Genomic DNA, 27,271 nt, shown 5'->3' on the forward strand with positions numbered 1-27,271 from the left:
GCTGGCGAGGTTGCGGAAGAGTACTTCGGCGTTCCTGGGACCTCGCCTTATAGCAGCGAGGCGGCAACAGAGGGGTTTTAGTGGGTAAACCTGGGGTCTCATCAGCCCACAACAGGGAGTCCCACATAACCATCCCGGCCCGTCCCCGCGCCGGGTGGTATGCGTAAAGCATTAAAAAAAAAAAAAAAAAAAAAAAGGTCCATAGTTCACACACAGCCAGCACCCCAGCACCCGCACCAGGGTATAGAGCCGTCAGCAATAGGCGGAGCGGAGAGTTTCCTGGATTTGTGGGTGCACGCTGACGCTAGAGAGTTGACAGAGGAGCACACGCTGTTGGTGCGCTCGTGTTCAGAGTGGGATGTCGTCATCTCCTGGAAATATAAACAGTTTATTTATTTATTTTACTTATTTAAGGATCACCAACGGATAATACCATTACACAATTACATAGGAACAAGGATATTTTAACATTAACAGATGCTTAGCCACTTATAGGTGACCACAGCTGGTTCATGTATTGGATACTGCACAACATTTGGTGACAAGCGTCGAGTTTGGCTGATTTGGGAAGAATGGGAAGCACAATTGCAGGCGGAGTATGATGGATTCAATATGATTATATCGGCGTGATCAAAGGTACAGAAAGTAGGTAGGTACAGTAAAGTCTTAAGCTCGTAAATGTCTTGAAACGATCAGAATTTATACCACATTCACTCTGTTCCACTAACTGAACTTAGGTTATGTTCAGTATTTCATTTCATTGCAATATTAAAATATAAATATTAAGAAAAAATCAAAAATACCTGATAGCTATCCCGCTTGTACCGCGGGCCCGAGCTTGACGACGACAACGTGTTCCTCGGCCGATGCCGCGTGCAAAGCTTAGGCTTCTCCTGTTCCTTATCTATCAACCTCTCATTGTCACTCTCTGCCACCGGCACCTTCGCTATTCCATTCTTCACCTCTTTCTTTTTACTCTTATCCTTTTTCTCTTTTCTTTTTCTCTCCCTCTTTTTGAACGTCAGCGAGAATCTTTTCCGCTTCTTCGCTTTGGGAGAGTCTGGTCTTTGCGGGACTATGGACTTTTCTCTTTCCGATCTACTAGTATCGTCGTCAGGATGAGGTACTTGAGATTCTGAGTCGGTTTTTAACGTTAGCTCTGTACGCGTGGAAGAATCTGGTTCGCCAGATTTGTAAGCTACTTCTTTCTCTAAATTGGCTAGTTCCATTCTTCTTAGTCTTTTTGGTAATTTGTTGACTGTTGCGTAAATAGGCTCTTCGTGATCTCCAACTGGGGCTGATCGAGATCTGAAGAAGAAATCGAACTTTTTAGGCTTCACTGGTATCCTTCTTTCAACGAATACAACTGTGCTCGCCACTTCTGTTGTTGTTGTTGTGTGCTCGTCTCCGGATTTTGGACTAGGAGTTGCACTGACTGGAGTGTTTCTCGGATAATCATACGTTAGCTCTATATTCTTTTCAGTCACGTAAGACTTCTGTTTCTCGTCTTGCGACGTCGTTGGTGCCGGTTCGCGTTTCTGACAGCAGCATTTCTGCATAACCTTTCTTTCGCACATGAATACGGAATTCTGCTGAATGAAGGTTGTCTGTATGGTGGGTGTGTTTTGGACATCTCCTAGTAAGTCTTCTACGTTTCCTCCGGTGTGGAATCTGGGTGGTTGGTAAGGGGCGAGGACGAAGCCTGGAGGGGGAGGTGTGGTGACATGGTAGGGGGGTGTGGTGACGCTTTGGAAATATTGTGGTTCTTGGTTATCGTGGATGAGGACGTCTACGGGCCGCTCGGGAGCTTGAGTTTGTGTGTTGGGTGCAGCGTTGGGCATCATGGGCGTCATCTGAGTGCTGGTCGGCTGCTTGGTTATGGGAATGTCTTCGGGCTGCTGGCAATCGTCGCATGTGCACGGGGACTCAACGCCGCTCTGGAAAATAGTTTTTGTATGATTAGATGAAATGCAATTGTGAACGTTGCAAATGGTGATTTTGTCTACTCCAATATTTAATTATAAACGGTCTATGGATTTCACGTGTTACAAATATAGAATAGTGGTAAAGTTCTCACGTCGTCTCACATCGTATTTGATTTGCCTTCTTGCCACTAGATTTAAACCTAGTAAAATATTTTATATAGATTAAGTAATTGCAATATTTTGGCAGAATTATCAATTAAATATTAAAAACATGCGATAAATAAAAAAATGCCAAAATTTCCAGTTGCTCTAAGTACCGTGTTTTCGTCTCTACAGTTTTGTCACGGGGCTAGTAACGAGTTTATGGCGGGACGGACGGATTATTTACGACCCGCCAGAACTTTATGACGGCTCGTCACGTCGCCGGCCTGAATGCTAAAGATCTAGACGTTGGTTTACGTATTTTTAAGAATTATTTTGGGGGACATAGGCTAGGCCAGAGGAAGTTGGTGGATCTGGGACCTCAATTTTAAACGTCTTCATATTCAGCGTACCTATTATTTTATGTTGTTAACGCACTTCTAAGACATAATTTAATAAAGTATAAACTCTTCTGAAAACACTAACCAATGACTATTCTTTTTTATCATATTCTTTCAAATAAATTAAGAATTTCCGTAATAAGTAGATTCATTCGAATAGGATTCAATAATTTGAAACTTTTTTTTGTGTAGGAAGCAAACGAGCGGACGAATCTCTTGAAGGTAAGCAATTACGGTCGCACATGGACACCTGCAACACCAGAGGTGTTACAACTACGTTGCTGGCATTTAAGGTGGGAGTACGCTCTTTTCTTGAACTATATATATTTACTAGAACAAAAGTAGATAGGTACCTATGTACTACAAAAAAATAACTTCAGTTTAATACCTTCAGCTATTTCAGCAGATGTATTCGCACAGTCTTAGCTGATTCATTTTCACAATACCACTTGAAACCTACACACAAAAATATTTCCGTTCTGTCTGTGCTGCACAATTCTAAACCTTAAAGACGACATGAATTACTTTAATCGTGCTTTAATCCAATGTGCTTTTCAATTAAAGAAGATATCCTCTTGACAGCTATCGTGACAGTTAGACACTTACACTTCTGTAACTGACAGGTCGTTACACCAAATATACATACCCTCAAGACAATAACATGAACACTGAACATATGCCAATTCAACTCATCACTTCACATTGACAGCTAAACATCATAAGCACCATTTGAAAGCCCATGGTTCCTGAATTTCGCACGATTTTGTAAACACATTAAAATCACTGTCACAGGAACCGACGCGCGCGCGGCCGAGACTCGACTAAATTTATTTATAATCTTACATTAGGTGTTATACATATTTTGTTGCGCCCTTGACTCACATAGCTAGGACTTTCTTTTCCCATGCAATAAGGATGAGTTTGGATTGTTATGGGTCGGCTAATGGACTCTATTTTGAGGCTGTCGGAAGCATGTCGATGCGTCAAGAGTTAGGTGTAGGGAAAATAGGCAGAGGGGTCACTCGGGTTAAAAACGCTGCGAAAACGAAATCAAAAAAACACTCGCACACAAAATAACTATTCATACGACGGAGAAGGACAACATGGATGTAAATAAATCCAATCCATGTTAAAAGAAACTTGTTTCTCAATAATTTCGAAATTGATTAAGCATCTGGACATTCTTATTGTATAGGTATATCAGATAGTAAGGCCCAAAAAGGCCTAGTTTCTCCTCTGGGTTGGAAGGTCAGATAGACATTGATTCTATAAAAACTAAAGCCGACGCCAACTCTTGGGATTAGTTGCCAACCCGACTCTAGGCTCCCATGAGCCGTGGTAAAAAGCCGGAACAAGGAAGATGGTGATCAGATAGATACTTAAAAAAATATCTGACTAACGTTTCATTTTTAAATTCAGCGTTCCTGAACTATCAGTATCACACAATAATGGACTGTATATTAACTATTAATCTAGCACTCTACAAACGCCAACACAGGGGTCACAAATCATACGTACGAAGGTCTGCGTTGATGCTTTATTAGAACTGCGACGTGTTTGCTTAGGTGTGGGTGGAATCCGTGGTTTTCCGTGTGCTTGCTTTTTCTGATGTTTAAGAACATAAATAAATTATTTAAGTAATAGTGAGACGTAAATTTTTTATTATTACTCTTCGAAAAGCTTAAGAAATTAATAATGCTTCTAATTCGCTTAAAATAACAAAACACCTATAGGCTAACAAAATATTATAACAATTTATGTAAAATCTAAGCCAATTAGGCTACAAAGCATGTCAACAATTTCAATAAGTAGTATAATGTCATTAGTCTAATTTTGGCAAGTCCTTTGCTGTGAAAGGAGAGTCCATTATAATTTTCGCAATTCTTAGACGCCTCCTGAAGCAGAGCGGTCATAACTTTAGTGGCTACAGAGGTCCATGATTGCGGAAAGTTTCCAAAAACTTAGAAAATTCTAGGAAATTTCAGGAAATTTTCACAGGAAACAAGGGAAAGTTTTATTAATGGAAATGGAAAATTTTAATTCCTACTTACACCAAAACATAAAAAGTAAAAAAAAAAAAACATTTTTGGTAACATTCCGACGGCACATCGGTATTAGTGGCAAATCTTTGTCAGATGTAAGCTATGTATGCTCTGGAAAATTCGAGCACGTGGCTAATTGCTACCGACTATTCCTCTGTACATCTCTACCATTACAATATATACATTTTAAAACTTATGCCAACTGCAATAAAGTTCAAAGTCGTCTACATATATGATTTAGGGTGTAGCTAAATATTCTAGCATTGTTCTTAGAAAATGTAATACAATGTTCTGTTCCGGGTTACTCACCAGATAGATTTAGTAAGGACGTTATGAATGAATTTGTTTTGATTGTGTTTTGTTTTGTTTCCATTCTGCGAACTTCATTTGCAGTTAGAATTTTCTTCTCCCAACCAGTGTAGGTAGTGTATATGCTATTTACTACTCTGTCTTTACATTAAATTAAGAAAATAGCGAGTTCACAAAGTGGCTGTCTAAGTGTAAGGCCTGAGTGCACGCTCGAGTTGGGCGCTCAGCGGGGCGAGGTGTGCGGCGTGTATGTCAAACAAAGGAAGCTCATACTAATGTCCTGAGTCGACGCTGCATATGGTGAATGTTGAGCGGGCAAGTTTGCGGGCAATGCAGCGTCGAGCGGGGCGTCGCGGACAGGTTCAAACCTGTTTGAGATTTGCAGCGGTGATAAGAGCGTGCAGTCATGTCGAGCGAACAAATAATTATTGAAATACAAAATAAACCAGCACTTTGGCTATCATCTCATACTTTATACAAAAATAGAATATATAAAAATAAAATATGGAAAGAATTAGCAACAAAACTGGATATGGAAGGTAAATAAAAGTATTTATTTTCAATTTTATTCCATTTTAAGTATTATATTACCTATACTTATCTTACAATTAATTTTAAAAATCAACTTTGTTGCTCCAAAAATAGTCAGAAAACTGTTCACGCACAATGTCTTGAGGCTAGGGAAGAAAGTCGTCTGACATCGACGTCATGGTAGCTGCGGCCGATTCACACGAGCGGTGAGCGGGCACTGAGGCCAGTCTCTGGACGCTCTACCTCACGCTCGCCCGCCCCGCTGCACGCCCCGCCGAACGCTCCGCTCCGAGCGTGCACTCAGGCCTTACACTAAGATAACTTTGGACTGACTTATACAGAACAAAGTGAGGGAGTGTCATTCATTATAAACGTCAAATTTTCATAAAAAAATAATTAACGACTTGTCAATGCATTTGCTATGTAGAACTCTGCAACTTGATCCGACTTTTAGGACAAATTTAATGAACATGGAGAAAGAAAACCTTTTATGAATTATAAAAATTCTGTTACCACCTACGGGACAGCAGTGTCTCTTGACAAAAGTGTCATTTACGCTTAAAAAGAGGCACTAGCCCAGTTTTAAATACGTTATAGTTTGTGAGAACACAATAAACATTTTTTTTTAATAGACATAACTTTCGCAACCAGATATTTATCAAATATCAAGATTTAGAACTGGAGCCCGATTCAGGTCTACCAATTTGTTATGGGGAACGGGTTTTGATACGACCTTGACAATTGTCTTGGGCGCGGTAACGTATGTTATCGTTAGGAGAACCAAAACTCGCTTTAAAATTGCAAAAAAAATATTCATCTTTAGTTTTAGAACTTGAAGAGCACCTTTTTTAGGCGTCAAAATTGATGCTACAGTAGAGTCCGATTAGTACGACTTCGCATATAACAACCAACCGCTTATAGCGACGTAAGTATAAGCACTTGTTTGGTTTTAGTATGAGCTACTATGAAAGTACAACCGTTTATTACGACTCCGCTTATAATTTAACGACGGAAATTGACACAAAATCCGTCCGTCAAGTCCGGTTACAACGATGAGCGACGTAATTTTTACAAATAAATTGTTGGTAAGAAGCTTACTCCGTCCCGCGCACCTCACTCCCCTCCCCCCTTTGCCTATACGCAGCAAGATGAAAAACTGTGACTTTTCGTAATCTTGCAAACTAAATAAAACCCAATTCGCATTATTCAATTGAGCTTAAACTTCACATACATAATTATGTAAGTTGGGTGACAATGCAATATTTTGGTACCTTCGAGCTGGAGGTGGCCATAGGAACTGTTTGATAAAACAACGCATCCTAATTGAGTTTGGGTTTGTAAATTGTCTCAATTGAGTATAGGTTGCTTGTTGAAACAAAAGTAAACAGTCCGCGACAAAGGCTTGAGTCAACATTGAAATGTTTGACAAAAAACTTATTTATTTTTTGATTGTCTATGTACGATTGTCACCTTGATTAGATCCCTAAAAATTACGACTTTTTATTTTACGGGATTCGAGTAATTTGCGGATGATGAGTGAGTGCGCGAACCTACAAAAGTGGCTTCTTCTAAACACACAAGTCTCTGCCTTTGAGACAAAGTGTTGTAATACTAACGTAAATGAATATTTTAATTAAAATGATTTTTTTCGTTGATTGTCGCATAAGTATTAATAAATACAAAATGATGTCATTATTTTGATTAAAATATATATTAAAATTGGCAGTTCGTTTAGTGCGACGTCCGGTTAGTACGACTTAATATCAGCGGTCCCTTGGGCGTCGTTATAAGTTATAACCGGACTCTACTGTACTATATTTTTCAGTACTCGACTTATTATTGTCATTTCATGGTTCATAGAAAAAGTTTAGTTCAGTAGTCCTTAAGTACGATGTATCCTTACCTTATTACCCTCCTCGCCCTCCTCTGGAACAGATTCAAGGTCATGGAACACCCTCCCGGATCCGACACTTGCGCATTCTGGACACGCACTGCATACAGACGCGCTGTCCTGCCAACGCAAACTGTGCTTTATTTACATACAAATAGAGTTAACTTCGCAATGCAGATCAAAGTCGTGGAACTCATGGAACTCGCACTACATACAGCCGCGCTGTCCTGTCAAATTAAAACTGACACGTATGTACCTACTAATACGTAAAAGTACACATTGAGTCCTTGTGTAAATAAAAATTCATTCCACTTGCAAAGTCTTCATTTAAAAAGAGCTAAACCTGATGTCAGGAACTAAATTTCCTTTTATACCTTTTAACACAATTTCGGCTCAACCCAAAACTTCGTCGGGGTTTTTATCCTACAACCCAAAATTCGGTTGAAATTCCTATTTCTAACTTTCGAGAATAGTCACGTTTGTTTTTCGGCACCCATTTTCCAACAAATGACCACCGCGCGGATCACAAATAGATGAAGTGTAGGTAGGTACTTAATGCAAATCCTAAAAGATGTTAACGTAAGGAGTGCCTGGCGTCCGTTGGCTCGTTGGGTGGACGATATTCGGAAGATTGCGGGTCACTTCTGGATGAGATTGGCTCAGGACCGGGATGAGTGGCGTACTCGAAAAGAGGCCTATGCTCAGGAGTGGGCGTACTTTGATATCCTGACGAAATGCACGTTGTACGAAGACGATTGCTTTTTAACTCCTAAAAGTTAAAAGATCTGAGGATATCAACGGTTTCATTCCACGTAGCAATCACATCGGCCCAATCGTTTGTCCGTTTGACGAACTGTTTTTAACTTTTATCACTCAGTACAAAGAATACTCGTTACCCATATAGGTCAAGGGACCGCCGGTCGTTAGCCTTCTGGCCCTTGGCCGGTTGCCAAACGCGATCGGTAAGAGTCGGGCTGGGCGGAGTGACAAGAAGGTAGGAAACACTCTAAAGTGTAATGTCGGCTGTACACACTCGGCGAGAGAGTCGCCGAGTCTCGGCACCGCCCCTATTCAATCGTGGAAGCGCGGGACGAGACAAGGAAAACCGAGACGAGAAGGGAGCAGTAGTCATGTGTCATGTACCTACGAGTACGCGCTGCCATGTAGGTAAAATCTGTCGCACGCGTCTGCGCCAGTTAGCGTTGCTCATACTATTTTTCGTTAACCTGCTCACCCGCTCTATGCAACCGCGGACGCCGTAAAAGATGACTGACGCTAGAACGATCCGGGTCTGTACCGAGGCGTCCAATACTTCATTTTCAAACATATGATCGTCAAACATATTGTTGGTACGCTTAACCCTTTACTTCGCAATGCCAAGAATACTTTACACCAGAATCAAAAAAATATTGTAGCGTAATTTTCACTTAAATTCAATTCTTTTTTAAATATAATGATAGTTTGAAACCTAACTTATCTTCGACAAGTGAGGGCATTGCTCAGGGGTACGTATTTTGACAATTAGGGGCAAGATGGTGCCGCGACAGCAATCGACCGTAGGACGTAAGGTAATTATAAAATATTTAAAAATATTTATACCTATAATATTCATTGAAATACTATTACAATGTGTTCTTGAGGGTGTGTGCTTTGTGTTTTCATGTTTTTCTAATAAAATGGAAGCCTAACTAACACAGGACTGGGCTACCATTATGCGTGTTAAGAATGCTTAGCTTCGCGAGATTCTTAGAAATATACTTAGTGTAACGCATGTTAAGCATTCTTAGCATTGCGCCGCTCTGAATAAAGTACATTCTTGTTGGGCTGTTAAGTATTTTTGACATTGCGAAGATAAAGTATAATATGAGAAAATATGCAACATACACGACTTGATGGATTCAAAGGTGGTAGACCACCAAGATGACCGTTTCGCAGCGAGCTCTTCCCAAACGTGCAGGATCGATAGCACATGACTTTAGGTGACGCTTGAGCACGTCCATATCGGAGGCATTGGCCGCCGTGCTTACCCTCTGCTAATTCTGAGTAGAATATAGCTTTAGGCAAGCATCGATTGTCCATTCGGAGAACATGCCCACACCACCTGCCAGCCTATTATGGATAGCTTTATCCATCTTTATCCACGTGATAAAATAACTGTCACTGTTTAACACCGTGGGAAAGAAAGTGACGGACACCGTTTTATCACGCTGTCACGTAGACAAGAACGACCATCATATCCGTACTGAGCAGACGCTGCATCAATAGTGCCTCCATCCCGGAACGACGCAGAACCGCGGAACGCGGAGTTTGGAATACGATCCTGCCATTTAATCCTAAGTATACATCTTAGGTGGCAGGTGTCTAGTCTTTTGATATCTGGCTTGCACAGGCACCATCTCTCTGCGCCATACAGATGGACTGGGATTATTAGGGCCTTATGGACGTTTATCCAAAGGGGCCCACAGATTACTAGTTCGTCGGACGATATCAGCCTAACTGACAACGTTCGGAACTATCACCTTTTGCGTTTAACTGACAGGCTGATATCGTCCGGCGAACTGGTAATCTGTGCCCCTTTAGTCTCAAGCTTGATATCATGGGACCACCACACACGATCAGTGAGTCGCCCGAAACTGGCAGTAGCGTTGGCAATGCGAGATGGTATTTCTGAAGCCAGAGTATTGTCATGTCGTATAGTGCTCCCAAGATATTTATAATGACAGACTTCATCTATTGGTTTCCCATCTAAATTCAGCGGTGTTGAAGTGGTGTTGAATCAGATTCAACTCCCTGGGGTGGTTGTTTGAGGATTTGCGTATTGGAAGCACGCAAGAAGGCATACGTCGTCAGCGCAGGTACAGTATCTCTAATATGGAGACTCGTCACACTTTAGACTTCGCCTTGAACCTTGATATGTCAGAGACACCATTCTCAGTCCTCACATTTAGTGGTTTTTTGATTGCCACAACACTGAAGCTTCTCTCATCACCACTGAGAAGTATATGGCAAAGAGTGTGGGTGCTGTGACACATTCCTGCTTCACTCCGCTTGTAACCTGGATCTCCTCAGAAAGTTCGTTTTCATGTTGAACCTACGCTTTCATACAATCGTGAAATTGACGAATGAGGTTTACGAACTTCTTTGGATATCCAGATTTTCGTAGAACAAGCTATAAGGCTTCGCGTGGGACTTCACAAGTTGAAAGAGCCCGGATCAACGTCGACTACCCTCAGACCGTAAAACATTATACAACGCTCTTATTGGGAGGTGTTAATTTAGCTGATATGTTGGTGGCCAGAAAAGCAACAGTAGTTCCAAGACCTCCTCCTGTAGTTCAGTATAATAACATGACACTTGCCAGTGTTATACCTACACCTCATACGGACGATGTAGGTATTTCAAAAAAAGGAAACATGAACATGGAGTGCTCATCAATGCAAATTGAGATGAATGCCTTACCTAGTAGCAATAATAAAATGTTTCTACTCTTTTGACGTTGGTCAATAAAAACTTTTTATATAAAAACTAAAAATTTGTTATTAATTTATTTTCTCTAAGCCATGCGCAATGTGAAGAATACTGGACATTGATTGCCAATGGTCAAATGTTGAAAGTTGGGCAATGTCAAGTATTCTTAGCATATGTTTTCTAGAACATCATATACAAAATATTTTTTTTATTATTTTTCTGTAGTTTATATTACCCCTTAGAACTCATTTAAGAGCTCGAAACCAGAAAAAAAATAAAAAAATTTTTTAAGCATTAAAGGGTTAAAGATACTAAGTACAGGTGCATAAATGAAGCGAAGTGCCGCTCGCATCCTATGTAAAGACCGTCTATGTGCTTATGCTTACGTCAGGCGTGGCTCACTCCACGATTTCGTCGCGTCGCTACAAGTACATGCGGCACACACCAATTTTGGTGTCTAACTATAGTAGATACCGCGCACCGCCACGGAACGGACGCCTGCTCGCGCTAGCGGTCATATCTGTCATGATACACGCGTTTTGTTAAGGAGTGAATCTTCTGTACCTAGTAGTATTATTTATTCTGTGCTTACGTCAGAGTTGTCAGGCGAGGATTTCCGGTCACGCAGCAAGCGGTCAAGACGGTCATACTCGTAGCGGAGAGCAGAGATTTCTCGCTTTAGCTGGTCGTTCTCTCGCTTTAGCTTCTTTATGTCTGACTGCCCTGTTCAAAACAATATTAGAAAATTAAAATGTTTGAATAAAGCTAGGGACACACTAGCCCTCGTATGCAACTTATGCTATTCATTCTGAAATCTGGACCCTGAAACGTGTATGCTTGGAAACATACTTGTCATACGCAACGCAACCCAATGCTAACATTGCTAACCCGTTGGTCATGCCAAGTCTTACCTACGTATTTTTACTATGACAGGACCCCTCTATACTATCTATTCTCTTTGGTCATACCTGCGTATTATTTGCATGCAATTAATGTTTGAACGAATTAGTTACCTCGTTCGACTTCCGCGTTAATGTTTATGGTGCGCAGACGCAGCTCCTCGTTCTCGAAGAGCATGCCCCGGGACGACTTGCGGTCCAACCTGCGAAGGATAATTAAATTAAATTAGTCATCATCAGTTATAACTTGATTGAGGTTGACACATTTGCGTCGCGGGCAATGTAACTTACTTCCGATTGGGTTTGAGGTTGACATATTTGCGTCACGGGCAACGCAATTTACTTCCGATTGGGTTTGAGGTTGACATATTTGCGTCGCGGGCAAACGAAACTTACTTCCGATTGGGTTTGAGGTTGACATCCTTGCGCCGCGTGCGCAGCATGCTGGCGCCCGTCATGCCCGACATCTTGCCCCAGCGCACGCGCCATGCGTCGAGTAACACCTGCAACAGATATTTATAATAAGTTTATTTATTTTCTATGTAAGCGAATTGTAAAAGAAACTTTAAAAATAAATAATTTTTGGGGCTGTGATGTCATGTAGGTATTACATAAACTGGCGTATATAGATAAGATAAGATAAGGAAAATGATAGTTTATTCAAGTAGGCATATTACAATGCGCTTATGAACGTCAAATAAAGCTACTCCGGCTCCAACTCTACAGCTCTGCCTCGAGAAGATTTAAATCTCCCCCAACTGGACTATTAATAGGTATGTATATTTAATTAAATTAATATTTTATTCGGTAATAGCAACGGCCGTGCTTAAGACGAAAGTGAAGGACCCGTGCGAAATCGCCTTTTCGCACAAACGTAGTCCTCATTTTCCTCTCTGAATTATGTGCGAAATCGCCTTTTCGTGCAAACGTAGTTTCCTCTCCGAATTTCATTACCTAGGTATTGAAAATGTGAACCTAGATTTTTGCAATGCATTTCAGGAAATAGACGCTGAAATATTATTTGCTACGGACTTATACAAAATTAACTTACAATGTAGCAGACACGTTAAAAGTTAAAATTATATTTTCAAACGAAATAGGGTTGCCAACTAAAAAGTTCTTACACCCCACGGGGCCACGGGGGTAAAAGGGGGTACAGGGTGGCAAATGCATTAATACCTGCAACTAAGTATTTTATAGCAATGCAGTGAATGTAAACTACAAATCAGAAGGACAAGGCCACAAAGTAAGGCTTCTAATATATGGCTTCGATTTTAGTCCACGTACTACTGAGATTGCATATCTAGTACTTTATATTTCAGTTACCTTCATATGCACAAGTAGGTACCTACGTATTACATAATTAGGTATTAATTTATTTATTAAAACTTTATTGCATAAGTATTGCCATTCAGCGAGGGAATGCTGCCAGCATCTTTTTTTGAACTTGGTATTTTTTTTTACACCTTATTTCTAAATGTAAAATAAGAATTAAAATCCATCATCGAAAAGCTATTTAGCACCACTTGCATAAACCCACTAACCCGGGGTTTACCGGTTAATCCGTTTACCCAGTGTCAAATTGTACTGGTAACCATTTAAACCCAGGTTTAACCGGTTAACCCCGGGTTAGTGAATGGTGCAATTGACATTTACCTACCACTAAGGGCCACCTTAGTGGTAGGTAAATGTCAACTGAAACTCAATGGTACGTACGAGCCAGGATTTGAAATTTATTATAAAAGGAAAAAGTTTTTTACGGAACTTACTACTCTAGTTCATTTGTTGCATTTTTCTTAATACTAAACTCACGTCTCAACATCTAGGTCTAACCTAAAGTCTAACACTAAATTAAAACTAAACCGACTCACCGGCTAAGCTTCCGTAATACAATTAAGAAACGATGACTTGAGTCGTAATCCTAAAAATATAATTAAAAAAAGTATAGCTCTGAAAGACAGGGATAACGCTATGTGGGATGTAACGGCATCTCGTTCACTCTCAAGTAAAGGTGAGATGACACTTAATGCTCTTGAGTTTGTGCATGCGCAGTCGAATAGAGGTAAATTCGACTTTAAAATTACAGCTGATGACATGGCAATGGCATATAGGTATATTACTTACAAACTTTAATTATTGACTGAATTTTTATTCAAAATACCTAATTTAATATCCAGCCACCTTCGATCGCCATCATCAGACCCGCCATGACGCCAGGATAACATTAAACTGGCACGGAAATTTCGTAGGTAAAGGTATATAATACCTAGGTACCTATGTATGTTAAATTGTATATAACTCAATCATCGATTCGTCATGTTTATTTGACAGTTTCATATTATTCATATATGTCTCCAGATACGTAAAAACAATGTGGAATAGCGCCAAATGCTGACTTTACGAAAATTATAGGCCAAGTCGATAATAAGAGGTTCTTATTTATAAGATTATCTTCAGGGTGTCAGCAGAAGCCTACCCTTATAAACCAGTAACTAGTGTTTTCGACTTCGGTTTAGACAGGTTTCGGTATAAAAATCAGGTTTCGGATTCGGCCAAAATAATGCCGAACCTTTCGGCCGCGCTCATACTGCCTGTATTTTCGGTAACACTGCCGATACACAACGTATGTGTATTACTTACTCGCTACGCTCGCAGTTCAATTTTGAGATCTTTCGCTTGCTCGGGTATCAATAATATCAATATTAGCACGAGCGGTTAAACAAATATGTAACTATAGTCAAATCGTTTGGCATGACATATTTGCTAACTTACTTACCTATACACGGTATATGCAATGGCGGTTAAAATCATAACCCTTTATTTTAGATTTGCCGTAGTAGTATCAAAGAGGAGGGAGCACAGAACAAGTTAGAATGGCGATGCGAGCAGGGTACGTGTCGCCGCCGGTTTTGAGCAAACGCTCGCATGCTACTCGCCCGCGCTGACCGAAAAACGAAGTAAACATGCCTTTTGCGCCAGAATAACCTTCAGATTAAGAAGCCAGATATCAAATCTGTCTAAAGGAGGCCTATCCATTCACCACGCACACAAGATTTTACTACCGTTGCGCGAGTGTTAGTAAATGTGGAGAGGAACGAGCGGCGACACAGGTTCTGATACTAACTGCGCGCGATAGCCATTCTAACTTCTTTAATATGTTCTGTGGGATCTGAACTGAACTGCACAAGTTTCTATAATGTAATTAGGGATGCATAGAGTGACCAATCTAGTATGTCCTAAAAGGATTTTGTGTGGTATAAAAAAAACTGAAAAAAAAAAAAACATTCTAGAATCATTACGACAGTAAAATTTAAAGCGAAGGAGCTTTGAAGTCACCACCTTCCTTTTTGCATGAAGGCCAGACTCAATACAAAATCTATCCTCTAATTCAAATTCAAAAAAATCAAAATATATTTATTTCAAGAAATTATATTATACAGTTTCAATAAAAGCAGTACAGTGATCCCCACACTAGGCTCAGCCTGTATCGTGGGAATCTTACAAAATACAGAATAATGAAAAATTATGTTCACGCTATAAATATCAAAGCAATTTCATTTTAGGTAAATACGATTTTTTTTAATTATTATGCTAACTAAAGTGCTAAAAAAGTCTCAGTAAGTTAAAAAGGTAATACAAATTTTCCATTTTGTCTTAAGGTGACAGTCCATTTCCAACCGCAGCTGCACTACTGTTCATTTTACTATGGAAATTGACAGTAACAGCGACGCGTTCAGTACCAGTAGTGCAGCTGCGGTCAGAAATGGAATGTTACCCTTAAAATGCTAGTGTAAAACTTGGTCACCCTACACTCTCGTACTTTCCTGTCAGAGAATAGTAATTCATTCAAGGACTGCTGTCCCATTTAGTTCCCCGCGATCGCGGCTCTTAAACGCGTTACGTGATACTAAGTGTTACATGGTGTTACTAAGTTAAATTGTTTAGTGACATAAAATTTTAATTGTAGGTATATAGAGCCTGTTCGGAAAGAGAAGAGTCGTGGAATGTATTGGGCCCCATACATTCCACGACTCTTCTCTTTCCGCACAGACTCTATGTTCATAAACGAGTAGGTTCTTGTAGGTGGGTACATTTATTTTATAGAGTAGGGCCAAGCTAAAAATACATGGCATTTGCAATGACAAGTGTAACAATGTCATCATTCATGTCAAATTTCTATGAAAAATGACATTAGATATTATAATTCACCTCTCACTTTGTTTTTTTTTCAAGTCGGTGCGAAGTTTCGTAACATAAAAAGGCCAAGCGCGAGTCGGACTCATGCACGAAGGATTCCGTACCATTACCCAAAACGGCAAAAAAAAATCACGTTTTTTGTATGGGAGCGCCAGTTAAACATATATTTTATTTTATTCTGTTTTTAGTAGGTACTTTTTGTTATAGCGGCAACAAAAATACATCATCTGTGAAAATTTCAACCGTCTAGCTATCACGGTTCATGAGATAAAGCCTGGTGACAGACTGACGGACATACGGACAATCGAGTCTTATATAGTAATAGGGTCCCGTTTTTACCCTTTGGGAATGGAACCCTAAAAATGGTTAACCTTTTGGCCGCCGGACCTAGTCCGCAAAGACGCTCACTCACGCGCCAGAGTAAATTTTAAGTAAACAACTAATAAAAAGTTTAGGGATTGCAAATAGTGATATCGATATTTACAATTTATGGTAAAAATCTTCTCAATTTGGCTTTGTTCTTACCCAACTTTAATTTATTTCGAAAATGCCAAAAATTTACATATTTTTTACACACGACAATGTTAAAAATAAAGGTCTTTATCATTAAAAACAACCACTAAACAATATCGATTCATGACGTAATATCACTGCACTAGGCTGTACGAGAAGTCTTTTATACATGCCAACGGCGCGCATGGACTGGCCGCAGTGCAGACCGACAAGGACTGTTTCCGCGCGGATTAAGTAATAATAGTCTCTAGGTCAACGGCGTAAGCGCTCGTCGGTACGTAAACTTCATAAGCGTAACGTTAGAGCCGCGCATAGTGTGTCGATAATATAAATGTACCGGAACTGCATTGGGGAAAATTACACGTGGGTTGAATTGTCAATGAGTGAAGAACAAGAATATTTATTCAGTCATTTATTAATGTAATAGTTTGAAAAACAATTTAATAGTAGCATACGTAGCTTTACTTTATATCCTAACTCCTTATCAACGAACAATTCAGAGTTTTTTTTACTTTCCATCCTAACTTCTTATCAAAAAATAATCAGCTGTCCTTTTTCGGTTTGGTTCCTGTGTTTTTCGGTTCGAGTGAACAAAGAAAATTTTAAGGGTTATAAACCGTCACATAATAAACGCTCGGCGCGCGGCGCGTCCTTTGTTCCTACGTGTGATTTAAAACAGTGTGGTATTTTTATACACTTGAACACGTGTGCGTGACTAAAAATATACATGTGAAAATTGTAATCATCTTTAATTTAAAATGACTCACTGCAGGGGTATCACTCCCCACTACACTATCATGTCAAAATTAATCATTTGTTCTGCAATTAGACCACAAGGACAGATTTACTTGTCTGACTCTACTATCTACAGCTGAAGAAGCTCCCTGAACTTCAGCTATAGTTATGCCTGTCTCTCTCTCGTTTTACGTAATCTAGTTACTATTTACCACCAATTGGCATTTAACAAGTGTTCAAATGCTTAAATAAAACGAGATTTGCGATTTGATATTTATTTTGAATATTCTCATATCGAGTTAACATTCCCATCCCTAGCTGTCTTGTATACAAGACAACGGCGACGAGGAACATGAAAAACGTTGAAAACTGGAGCAAATTTTTTGATAGCCTTATTATAAAAGAATGGATTTACATATAATGGCTGCTTTAAATGCATTTTTTTAAACAAAGACCTAAAACATAAAAAAGAGTGTAAAAAAATTACAATTGATATTTTTTTCACATTTACCGAGCGGTTGAATTTGTGTCTTGTATACAAGACAGCGGCGCCAGTGTACCGTTCTATCGTTGTCTTGTATACATGCCAACGGCGCTCAAAGGGTTAAAAGTGCATGTGTATTTGCACGCATAATTACTTTTTCGACATAATTATGCATTATTAAAACGATAAACGTGTCCCATCACTTTTAAAGCCCTATTATTTGAGAATACCTAGAACATAAACGTCCAAGTGATACCTACGTAACGAAACTGCATATAAATATGCAGTAAACAGGACGTAAAACTTGCAACCAATTTACATTGCTTACAGAGCGTTTGTTTGGTACAATTTAGCACAAGACTGAACCCCGACTCCCCCTACTCGGAGGTTAGCTGGAAGAGATCCCTTATAAGTTCGCCTTTGTACCTTTATTTCTGTAAGTTTTATGTAAATCTGTGTTGTGTACAATAAAGTAATTACTACTACTACTACTACTACTACTACTAGGTAACATACTTATGTACCTACATACGGCGTTATTCATAAACGTCTGCTAAGTTAATCAGCAGATGATCATCGTTTGTCCCTCCCTGTGGCATAACGACAGATAGGGACAAACGATGATCATCAACTGATTAAGTTAGCAGCCGTTTATGAATAACGCTATTTATAGTACTTACTTACTGAGATTGAGCTCTACCATGAGCCATGCCACAACTATAGCAAGACGTTGGCAAACGAGAGTAGATGCGAATGGTATAGAGATTTCTTTTTCTTTTTGGCTAATCCAATTCCTAGCGTACTTAAGAATACACAGCAATTGTTAGGTGTACCACAAAATACGGAAATGACTAATACGTATTAGTACAAAGTCATTAGAACCATCTCGAAGGTCCAACGGATAGTCGAATCTATCTCTATGGATAATAGATTACAAGTCAAATACCTAACAGTAAAATCGCCACCCCTTTACTCACCATTTTTCAATCTTTGGCTCTTTATTTATTATTGGACTTTATTACTCATAGAGATAGTCTATAATCCGTTGGGCCTTCAAGATGGTTCTATTCTAACGAATTTTTACTACGTTGTCATTTTAGTTCATTTAGTTATGTTCAGAAGAAAACGGGAATTTGTTTGTATGGAAAGGCGGTTTCGGGGCGGTCGACGGTCGTCCCCTCTAGTCTTAAATTCTTTTGGCGTTATTCATAAACGGCTAGCTGCTAACTTAATCAGTTGATGATCGTCGTTTATCCTTATCTGTCGTTATGCCAGAGAGAGGGACAAACGACGATCATCAGCTGATTAACTAAGCAGACGTTTATGAATAACACCGTTGGACTGTACCAGTCTACCAGGGATGTTGCGAACATCCGCATCCGCAACCGCGGAACTTCTGCATTATTTTCAACATCTGCATCTGCATCCGCATCCGTATAAAATCGATGCGGAGCTTATGCGGATGCGGATGTCGAACAAGTCGGTACAGGAACGTCTTAGCGGCGGCGTAAGTGCTAGGTAATTTCGTCATTACCTTATAACGAAATCGTTTAGATCCAGAAAAGTCGGCCAAGTTGCCGTTTATTAAATATAAAGAACCTATCTTCTTGCTCAAATACTAAACGATTCGTTTTTTTTTTTAATAAAAAAAAATGAAATGTAATATTTGACGTTTTTTAAGTACCTATCTTGACATCCGCATCCGCATCCGCGGATGTGAGCCTTTAAATATCCGCGTCCGCGGATGTCAAAAAATCTGCATCCGCAATATCCCTGGACTGTACCTACTTGATAACGTTATGAATAGTTTCTAGCGGCTTAGGTGCATCGATATGCGATAGCTCATAAAATAGGCCATGAAATTCGCGTTTCATTCGGTTATGATGGACGTCACCTGTTTTATAGCCACAATTACTTTGTTACGAGTCTTGGTAATTATTTAGACGATGCAGTAATATTGTAGAGTCCATCTAGGCTAACTTTGCTCCGAGTTTAACAGACCAAAGTGAGGGAGTGTCATTGTAAACGTAATATTTTCATATTGATATTAATCGACACATTGCGACACCTTGGTGCTAGTTTCATGTAGAGTTATAAGAAAGAAAGAAAGAAAATACATTTATTTACCTACGTCAAACCGTACCAGTTAATTACATAGAAGACGTAGATGAGATGGACGTTAAAAATGACCCCCACTCACTTATCTTGCACTGACTCTAACTTTAAATATAACGTGAAATGAAAACCCAAAGGTATGTTAATTAGAATAAAACACTGCGTGCATGGTCCTTTGACTATAGGCATAATTAAGAAAATAATTATCTTAACAAATATTCAATTTTCATAAAAAAAAACCGCACTCCAATTTGTCCATCTATGGTAGTGGCTTGGTTAAAAATACGATGAGGTACATTGAGCATGGCCCGACATGCTCTTGGCCGGTTTTAGTAGGTATTTAGGTAACTAATAACTATACGCTATGTAGGTATATCTAAGAATTTTAATGCATTCACAAATGATTAATAATTACCTAACTGAGATTTGGGAAAGTGAAGTGTACAAACTATAGTAAAGTGAACTGACAAGTGATTATGACATTAGGTATGTTCCTCACTAGTCTTCTCATACCCATAGTCAGCCGAAACTATGGATCCAGAGCCCAAAGGGTAAGTACTAGACTATAAGTTATTAGTTGTAGATATAATTTAGGTAAGTAAGTACGTGTACATTAAATAAATAAGTGTTTCGTGAACTAAGTTTTGTACGGAACACTAAAAATAAAGCTTCAGAAAAAGTTTGTTTAAGAAGGAAAGTTTAGGACTTTAGGTGAATGATGAGACGAGACGAGAACATAATTATTAATTATGTATCGGAGCTCGTACATTATACTTTATTTAGAACATAATATTTCAGATTTTCCTTAGTACACACTACCGTAAAACGGGGTGAGTAGGTTTCGCGGGGAGAGGTGGGTTATGAATGGGGAGAGAAGGTTTGAGAGGGGGATGACAAGGGATTTTAAGGCTACTGCTACAAAAATAATGTATTCCAATTTAAAATGGAGCTATAGTAATAGGCATAATAAAAAAAATCGATCCAACAATCTTCCAAAATCACCTTTGTATGAAAACCCCTCTCACCCCAAATACGAGGCACTACGGGGTGAGGTGGGTTTTCCTCTTTATCGTCAAAGTTATGAAATGGAACTACCCAAAATAAAATAAAAACTAAAATACAAACGTCCGGAACACTTATTATACACCATTCAGTTTTCATATGTAAAAATAAAATGTTATCGAGGTTTGAATTTCAGTTTTGACCCTACTCACCCCATTTTACGGTACTTATTAATGAGATACGGGTGCCTTGCTCCGTCGGTCATGACTGTGCATAATAATTATCCAGCATAAGTACCTACCTACATGCTTTGTCTAGACAAACCTGCCTACCTAGCTAGAAAGGTACATCAACAACAATTTAGATAGAGAAAGTAATATTACGATAGGTATGTAACTTAGAATACATATTGGTAGAAACTATAGGAACATCTTTGCGATGGTTTTCATTAGAGATGCCCCGAATAGTGGTTTTGGCCGAATACCGAATATTCGGCCACTCTCTCGGCCGAATACCGAATATATGGCATGAGATGCGAACATTGTGAGTCACAATTATTATGAAAACTGTTCGCCAACAAAGCACAACGTTTGCTAAGATATATTTTTTTGTAAAACAGATCTAATGAATGTACCTAGTTAGAGTCAATCAAATCAGACCCATGATAACAATAAAATATTTCATAATCAACAAATGCTTAAAAAAGGGTCTTCCTATTTAACAACTTTCTAGTAATACTTTTTAAGTATTAAATATATGTACCATATTTTTGGTATTTTCTGTGTAATCTTTCTTTTTAGTTAGAGGCAACAGATATTCGGTATTCGGCCGAATAGTAGGCAACATTCGCCCGAATACCGAATATTCGGCAAAGTGGCCGAATACCGAATAGTTGCCGAATATTCGTGGCATCGCTAGTCTTCATTCAGTGAAGTAACACCTAATTTGTAGCGTCTCTAGAGTCTGTTCGGCAACAGAAGTCGTGAAATGTATGGGGCCCAATACATTCCACGACTCTTTCCGAACAGACTCTAGTAGAGATTCTCTACTTCTTTTAACCACGCATAAAAGCAGGAAGTGAAGAAGTCAGAATTAATTAAGTGGCAAAATGTTACAATATTTTAAATATGTAATATAAAGACTGCGTCTATCTATAACTTATAAGGTATCTATGTTTTGTTATTATCTTTGATGAGATAAGAACTATTGCCGATATCACATTGTACATCTACCAAACTAATAACAAACAACAAATGTAGTATACCTACCTACCGAATAAAATAACTCATTCAAACTATTATAAAGACTGAAATTACAAATTAATTGCAACAGATGTAACAGTTTTAAGAAAAAAATATGATAGCAAGGACTCGCCAGTCACGGATCATAAGAGAAACGAGCAGCGTCCGTGCTAAATCGCTCAGCCACACCGGAGCACCCCTCACCGAAGACACACCCGAAAACTAAAAATAACCGCATCTAACAACAACCTAATCATCCACTGCGTATTAATTTCCAAACTTAAATGGCGACCACTAGTAAAACCAGCAGTGAAAGTGCAAGCGTGTTTATTTATAAGCGACAAAGTTAGTGCTGTGGTATCGGAGAGCGGATTACCTGCCGAGGCGTATCGCGATGGCGGAGAGGGGAGCGGGGCGACGAGCGAGAAAGCTATAGCGTGCAGCGGGAGCGGGAGCGAGCGAGCAAGCCACGCGGGCACCCCAGTCTGTACTCTTTAGTTCCGCGCAGCGCGCCGCTCGCTTCGCCCGCCTCCGCTGCCGCGCCCGCTATGAAGGCTAAAGGAATGCGTTCGAAAAACATGGATAAACTTATAGCCGCTGTCCAGGCGAGAGAATGCCTCTGGGACAAGAGCTACAGAGGACACAGGAACCGTTTTAAATTGGAGCGTTATTGGAACGAGGTGGCCGCGGAAGTGGGGACTAGCAGTGAGTATTTGCATTTGCAGTACATAATATTTGTTTCGGGCGGACGCGCCCGCCTCCGCCATTTTGGTTATTGCTAGCGACTCTAGCGAGCGATTTGCGCATTTATGTACTTAGAGCGGACGAGTGCGCTTGTATAAAGTATGCGTTATGTAATTTTAATGCAATAGATATGCTCATTTGCATCGCTAAAGATGCGTAACTTTCACTTTGGAAGTTTATTTGAAAATGTTGGTTAATGATTGTTAGTTAGTTGAATAGTATTCATCTGATTATGGAAGGCGGATTAGTTTTATTTTGAAAATTAATTTGGATTTGGCGGGGTTGTTTGTGGATCATTGCCGGTTCGAAACCGGTCTTGTAAATTTACCTTGGCATTTAAACTAAGTACTTCAGGTTACCTACATAATTTTATGCAATAGGTAAAAAAAATAATGACGATAGGTACCCATTATTTAAAACTTCGGAGACCCGACTTAACTTTGAAATAAGTGTAGGTAGTATTGTAGTTTGTTGTTATAAAATAGAGCGAGATATAATTGATGTCCGTATCATTCGTACACGCAATAACATCTTGCATTTTTTTGTTGTAGAGCCCTAAATTGTTATAGTCAGACCAAGCTAACTAACTCTGCATGGCATTTGCAATGACAAAGTGTGGTCATGTCATTAATATCAAATTTCTATAATGAAATTCCCTCAATTTGTTCTGTTCAAGTCTGTGCAAATTTATCTTAGACGGGCTCTACATTATCGCGCTTCGTTACGCAATATATTATTGCAGACGACTGAATATACCTAAATACCTATCATATAAACACAGCCCCCTCCAATTCCAGGTCTAAACTGCCGCAAGCGATGGAAGAACCTAAAAGACCAATGCCGCAAAGAAATGAAAAAGAACCCAAACGAATCGGAATGGCCCCACTTCCCGAAGCTCAAGTTCATCCACCACCAGTTCCTCGCAGAAGATGACGAGGACGAAGGCGACACCAACGATGAGGTCTACAACGCACTCGACGACTCCATAAAGAGACCAAAGCTAGGATACACCATGAGGAAGAAGTTCCTCATGAACAAAAGACGCACGATAGATGTGGATATGAATAAGCTGATAGTGTTGGTGCAGGCGAGGGATATAATTTGGAACAGGCAGCTGAAAGGGCACCATAATTGGTATAAGTTGGATGAGAGTTGGAAGGAGATTGCTCAGGAGTTGGGAGTCACACGTATGTATATTATGTTCATTATATTTCATTCGTAATAATTCCGTTTGGGTATTTCTTACATGGCTAAAATAAGATTTGATTAAGTAATAATGACATTTGTCTCCCCCACATGTAATCATTAATCCAAGAGTCATAATTTAACATTCAGAGTTCATTTAAATTATAAAAAAACTGTACTCGGGTTAGTGATCAATGTTAACAATCATAAACTCTATCTTTTACTCTACTACCTACTATAATATTTTTAACATAGCTTGGGTACGGTGCAATTTATTAACTTAACCCTTAAATACATGATTTTTTCGTTTTGCCTGAAATTAATATATATATCACATAATTGTTTTCCGTTTCTAGGAAAAATAGTAAAAAAAAATATATCATCGATTTTCACTGGGAAATCAGTGTTAAAAGTTGCATAGTCTAAATCATATTTTTGGAAATATATAGCTATTAGTAAGGGGTATAGGAAAAATCTTAACTGCCAACAGAAAGGTACACTATTTGTGATGTTCCTATGATAAAATTTGTAAATATAAAATAATTACAAACCCCGAAAAATCTGCCCAAAATCACATACTAAAAATCATCAACTTCCAGGTTTTTCCAAGTTTTCCGACATTTCGTCTATAAACAAATGTAACTTTTATAAATTAAAATACTGCGTAAATTTATGTAATAATTCGGAAAATTTATTAGTTTTACTATTGAAATAATATACAAGAACAAATAGAATTTGTTTAATAATGCATAACATTTGATGTTTATGTTGTGTGTATAAATGCATCACTATGCATTTAAGGGTTAAAACGCAAAATTGTATTTATATTTGATTTATATGTCAGCTGTCACCCCTACCCAAGCAATGTGAAAAATATTATAGCAAATATACAGTGTGTGGCCTATAACGCGGGAGAATAATTAAAACGTAGATTCTACTCCTCAAACTAGACAATGTTTGTTCAGCAACTTTTAAAAATAACTTGTGGTTTGTATTTTAAAACACTTTAAAATTTAATCGAACACGCAATGTATCACGAAATTGATTATGCCTGTACGGTGACAAGACTGACGGGCGATGTCAATTAGACGGAATTTAAAGTACATTGAAAATATTATTTAGTTTGTTTGAAAAAGGGACAATTTTAAGACTACATAATTTCAAAAAGTTGTCGAACAAAAGTTTTATTGTTTGAGTAGTAGAATCTACGTTTTAATTATTCTCCCGCGTTATAGGCCACACACTGTATAGTGAAAATATTACGAATTTATACATTTAGTTTTGAAGACTAAAATAAACATCGCACTACAATTGAACTTACCTAATTAAGCACTTGAATCACACAACCTTAGAATGCAATATAAAATCACCATGAGGGACCTTTTAGGTCCACTACTGTAAATAAACTGTCTAAAGTACACCCGTCAATGCCTAGACAACGCCGCATTTGGCCAAGTTCCTGCAGTTCTATATTTACGAACCACTCAATAATTCACTTACAGGCGACGAAGCGCGGCTCAAGTGGAAATACCTCAGAGACCAAGCCAGAAAGGAGGTCAGAAAGCAAGATTCAGAGTGGGAATATTTGCCTAAACTACAATTTTTAACCAATCAATTTAACGACTACGAAGAGACTCCTGGGACTGAGGATCATTTCGCTGATCAAGATTTCGAACCTCCAGAACCAAGCAGCAGTTATTATAATATAGAAGTGCCAGAACCGACGAATGTCGGCGTTAAGGATGATGAGTTCGACGAGTTTGACACTAAGCCTATAATTATGGAGACTGATTTTTATGATGATGATGATGAAGTCCCTAAAAGCCCTTGTACGACGGCTGGGCAAGATGCTGGGGAGCCAGCAAAGGACGAGGATATAGGGTTCTTTAACAGTCTGTTGCCGCATGTGAGGAAACTAGGGCCGGCGAAGAAGCTGATGCTTAGGATGAAGATTCAGGAGTTAGTTTATAATACTGTTTACAATGAAACGTAGGGTATGAAAATGTATTTTATCGCAATATTACCAAGTTGGTAAAAATTATTACAAAAAATTGGATGACGAGAGTAGTCTGGCAAACCAATTTTATTTCAGTACCAGAATCATAAAAAAAAATTCTTGTCTCTTTTTTGGGTTTTTTGGGGTTACCGTAAGAAGAAAAACAGAATGATAAGGCTGCAGTGACAAGGGACCCTTGCCAAACTATACTATAATTATGATAAAAACTATATTTGCATGTCTTCCAGGAGACAGAACATTTAGGATTTTGTATTCTACAATATTGGGCACAAAACGAGTCACTAACATCTCGATAAAAATTGCCAGATTTTAAAGATTATGTTATGTATTTTGAGCTTTTAATCCACTGCAAAATTGCCTATATTTAGGTCACAAATGTAGGTCAAAATATCTCTGATAGTGCTAGACGTTTGAAATTCATTCAGAAGCAATCAAGCGGGTCAGGTGATCAAAATTATCTACACAGGCTATTAGGGAACCGTTTTTTTTAGATATTTGAGATTGAGATAAAACCATATACATATTTTACAGGTGACATTTTAACAAGTAAAAAAAATATTTTTAAACAACTCTTATTGGTTGGTCATTCTAATAGATTTTACGCCATTCTAAATTACTATCTTAATTATTTTAGCTGATCTTAATTTGTATTATTTTAAAATAAGACTATTTGAATAAAACCCGGACAAATTTAAATTTACGAAGTTCGCGGAAGAATCTCTTTTTGCCTAAGTGATTGATTAAATGATTATATTATTTCGAACTGTATAATAAGGTCAATATGGATAAGTGTGACGGGGTATGGCTGTCTGGCCTTTACATTGGGCCCTGGGCGAAAATCGAAGTTCGCAAATTGCGGGTATCTATCTGTCTCTGTCTCTCTAATTACGCCTTTATTGGAGTAAAAGAGAAAGGGGATCTTTTCAATTTGCGAATTTCGGTTTTGGCAGTAACCCCTCTGTTTACATATTTATTGATTAGTGTTTATTGCGAGTTCGTACATTTGCTTCTTAACGCCAGTAGCAAGTAGAGCAACACACTTACCCGTATTGACTTTATTTTATTTTATTAAAACTATTTCGCAAAGAAAGTTTTAAGTACTAGACCTAACGTGTATTTTACTAGGTAGGAAAATAATGTTTTATTTATAGCAATACAAATTTAATTAAGAAAATAGATTTTTTATTTGAAATACTGTTTCCATTTTACATTTTTTTTAATTCGAAAACAGAAGAGTCGTCGAATATTTTCCCTAAATCGATTAGAGAAGAGAACATATTTCTATTCGATTTGGGGAAGATATTTTAGGCGTGTTGTTTCACTTGTTTCATATTGTACTATTGAAGCTTACTGTACAATCGTAAATTATTATTAATTAATGCATATGAGGAAGTTCAAGTTACTAGTTGCAAAATAGTACAAATATAATTT

General features: G+C 38.6%; 2 protein-coding genes across 6 annotated transcripts in view; one reads left to right on the top strand and one right to left on the bottom strand.

Annotated features, from left to right (window-relative positions):
* Positions 1 to 206: 206 nt before the first annotated feature.
* LOC134658379 (uncharacterized) overlaps positions 207 to 27,271 on the bottom strand; it is a 48,573-nt gene continuing 21,508 nt past the window's right edge. For 2 of the 5 annotated variants that reach the window (XM_063514053.1, XM_063514054.1), the window contains 7 exons: positions 12,004 to 12,110; positions 11,722 to 11,810; positions 11,301 to 11,431; positions 7,253 to 7,360; positions 3,986 to 4,072; positions 804 to 1,937; positions 207 to 371 (listed from right to left, as the gene is read on the bottom strand). In XM_063514053.1, coding sequence (XP_063370123.1) covers positions 207 to 371; positions 804 to 1,937; positions 3,986 to 4,072; positions 7,253 to 7,360; positions 11,301 to 11,431; positions 11,722 to 11,810; positions 12,004 to 12,110 — 1,821 coding nt within the window. Of the gene's footprint in view, positions 372 to 803; positions 1,938 to 3,985; positions 4,073 to 7,252; positions 7,361 to 11,300; positions 11,432 to 11,721; positions 11,811 to 12,003; positions 12,111 to 13,478; positions 13,496 to 27,271 lie in introns of those variants that run through there. The other 3 variants (XM_063514055.1, XM_063514056.1, XM_063514057.1) reach the window with 3 other exon arrangements.
* Positions 22,254 to 25,879, top strand: LOC134658554 (uncharacterized). The gene is made up of 3 exons (XM_063514239.1): positions 22,254 to 22,599; positions 23,436 to 23,825; positions 25,326 to 25,879. The coding sequence occupies exons 1-3, from the start codon at positions 22,443 to 22,445 to the stop codon at positions 25,814 to 25,816; spliced, it is 1,038 nt and encodes a 345-aa protein (XP_063370309.1). The 5' UTR covers positions 22,254 to 22,442; the 3' UTR covers positions 25,817 to 25,879.

The sequence above is a fragment of the Cydia amplana genome, chromosome 22, assembly GCF_948474715.1.
Source record: "Cydia amplana chromosome 22, ilCydAmpl1.1, whole genome shotgun sequence".
In the NCBI taxonomy this organism is placed as follows: domain Eukaryota; kingdom Metazoa; phylum Arthropoda; class Insecta; order Lepidoptera; family Tortricidae; genus Cydia; species Cydia amplana.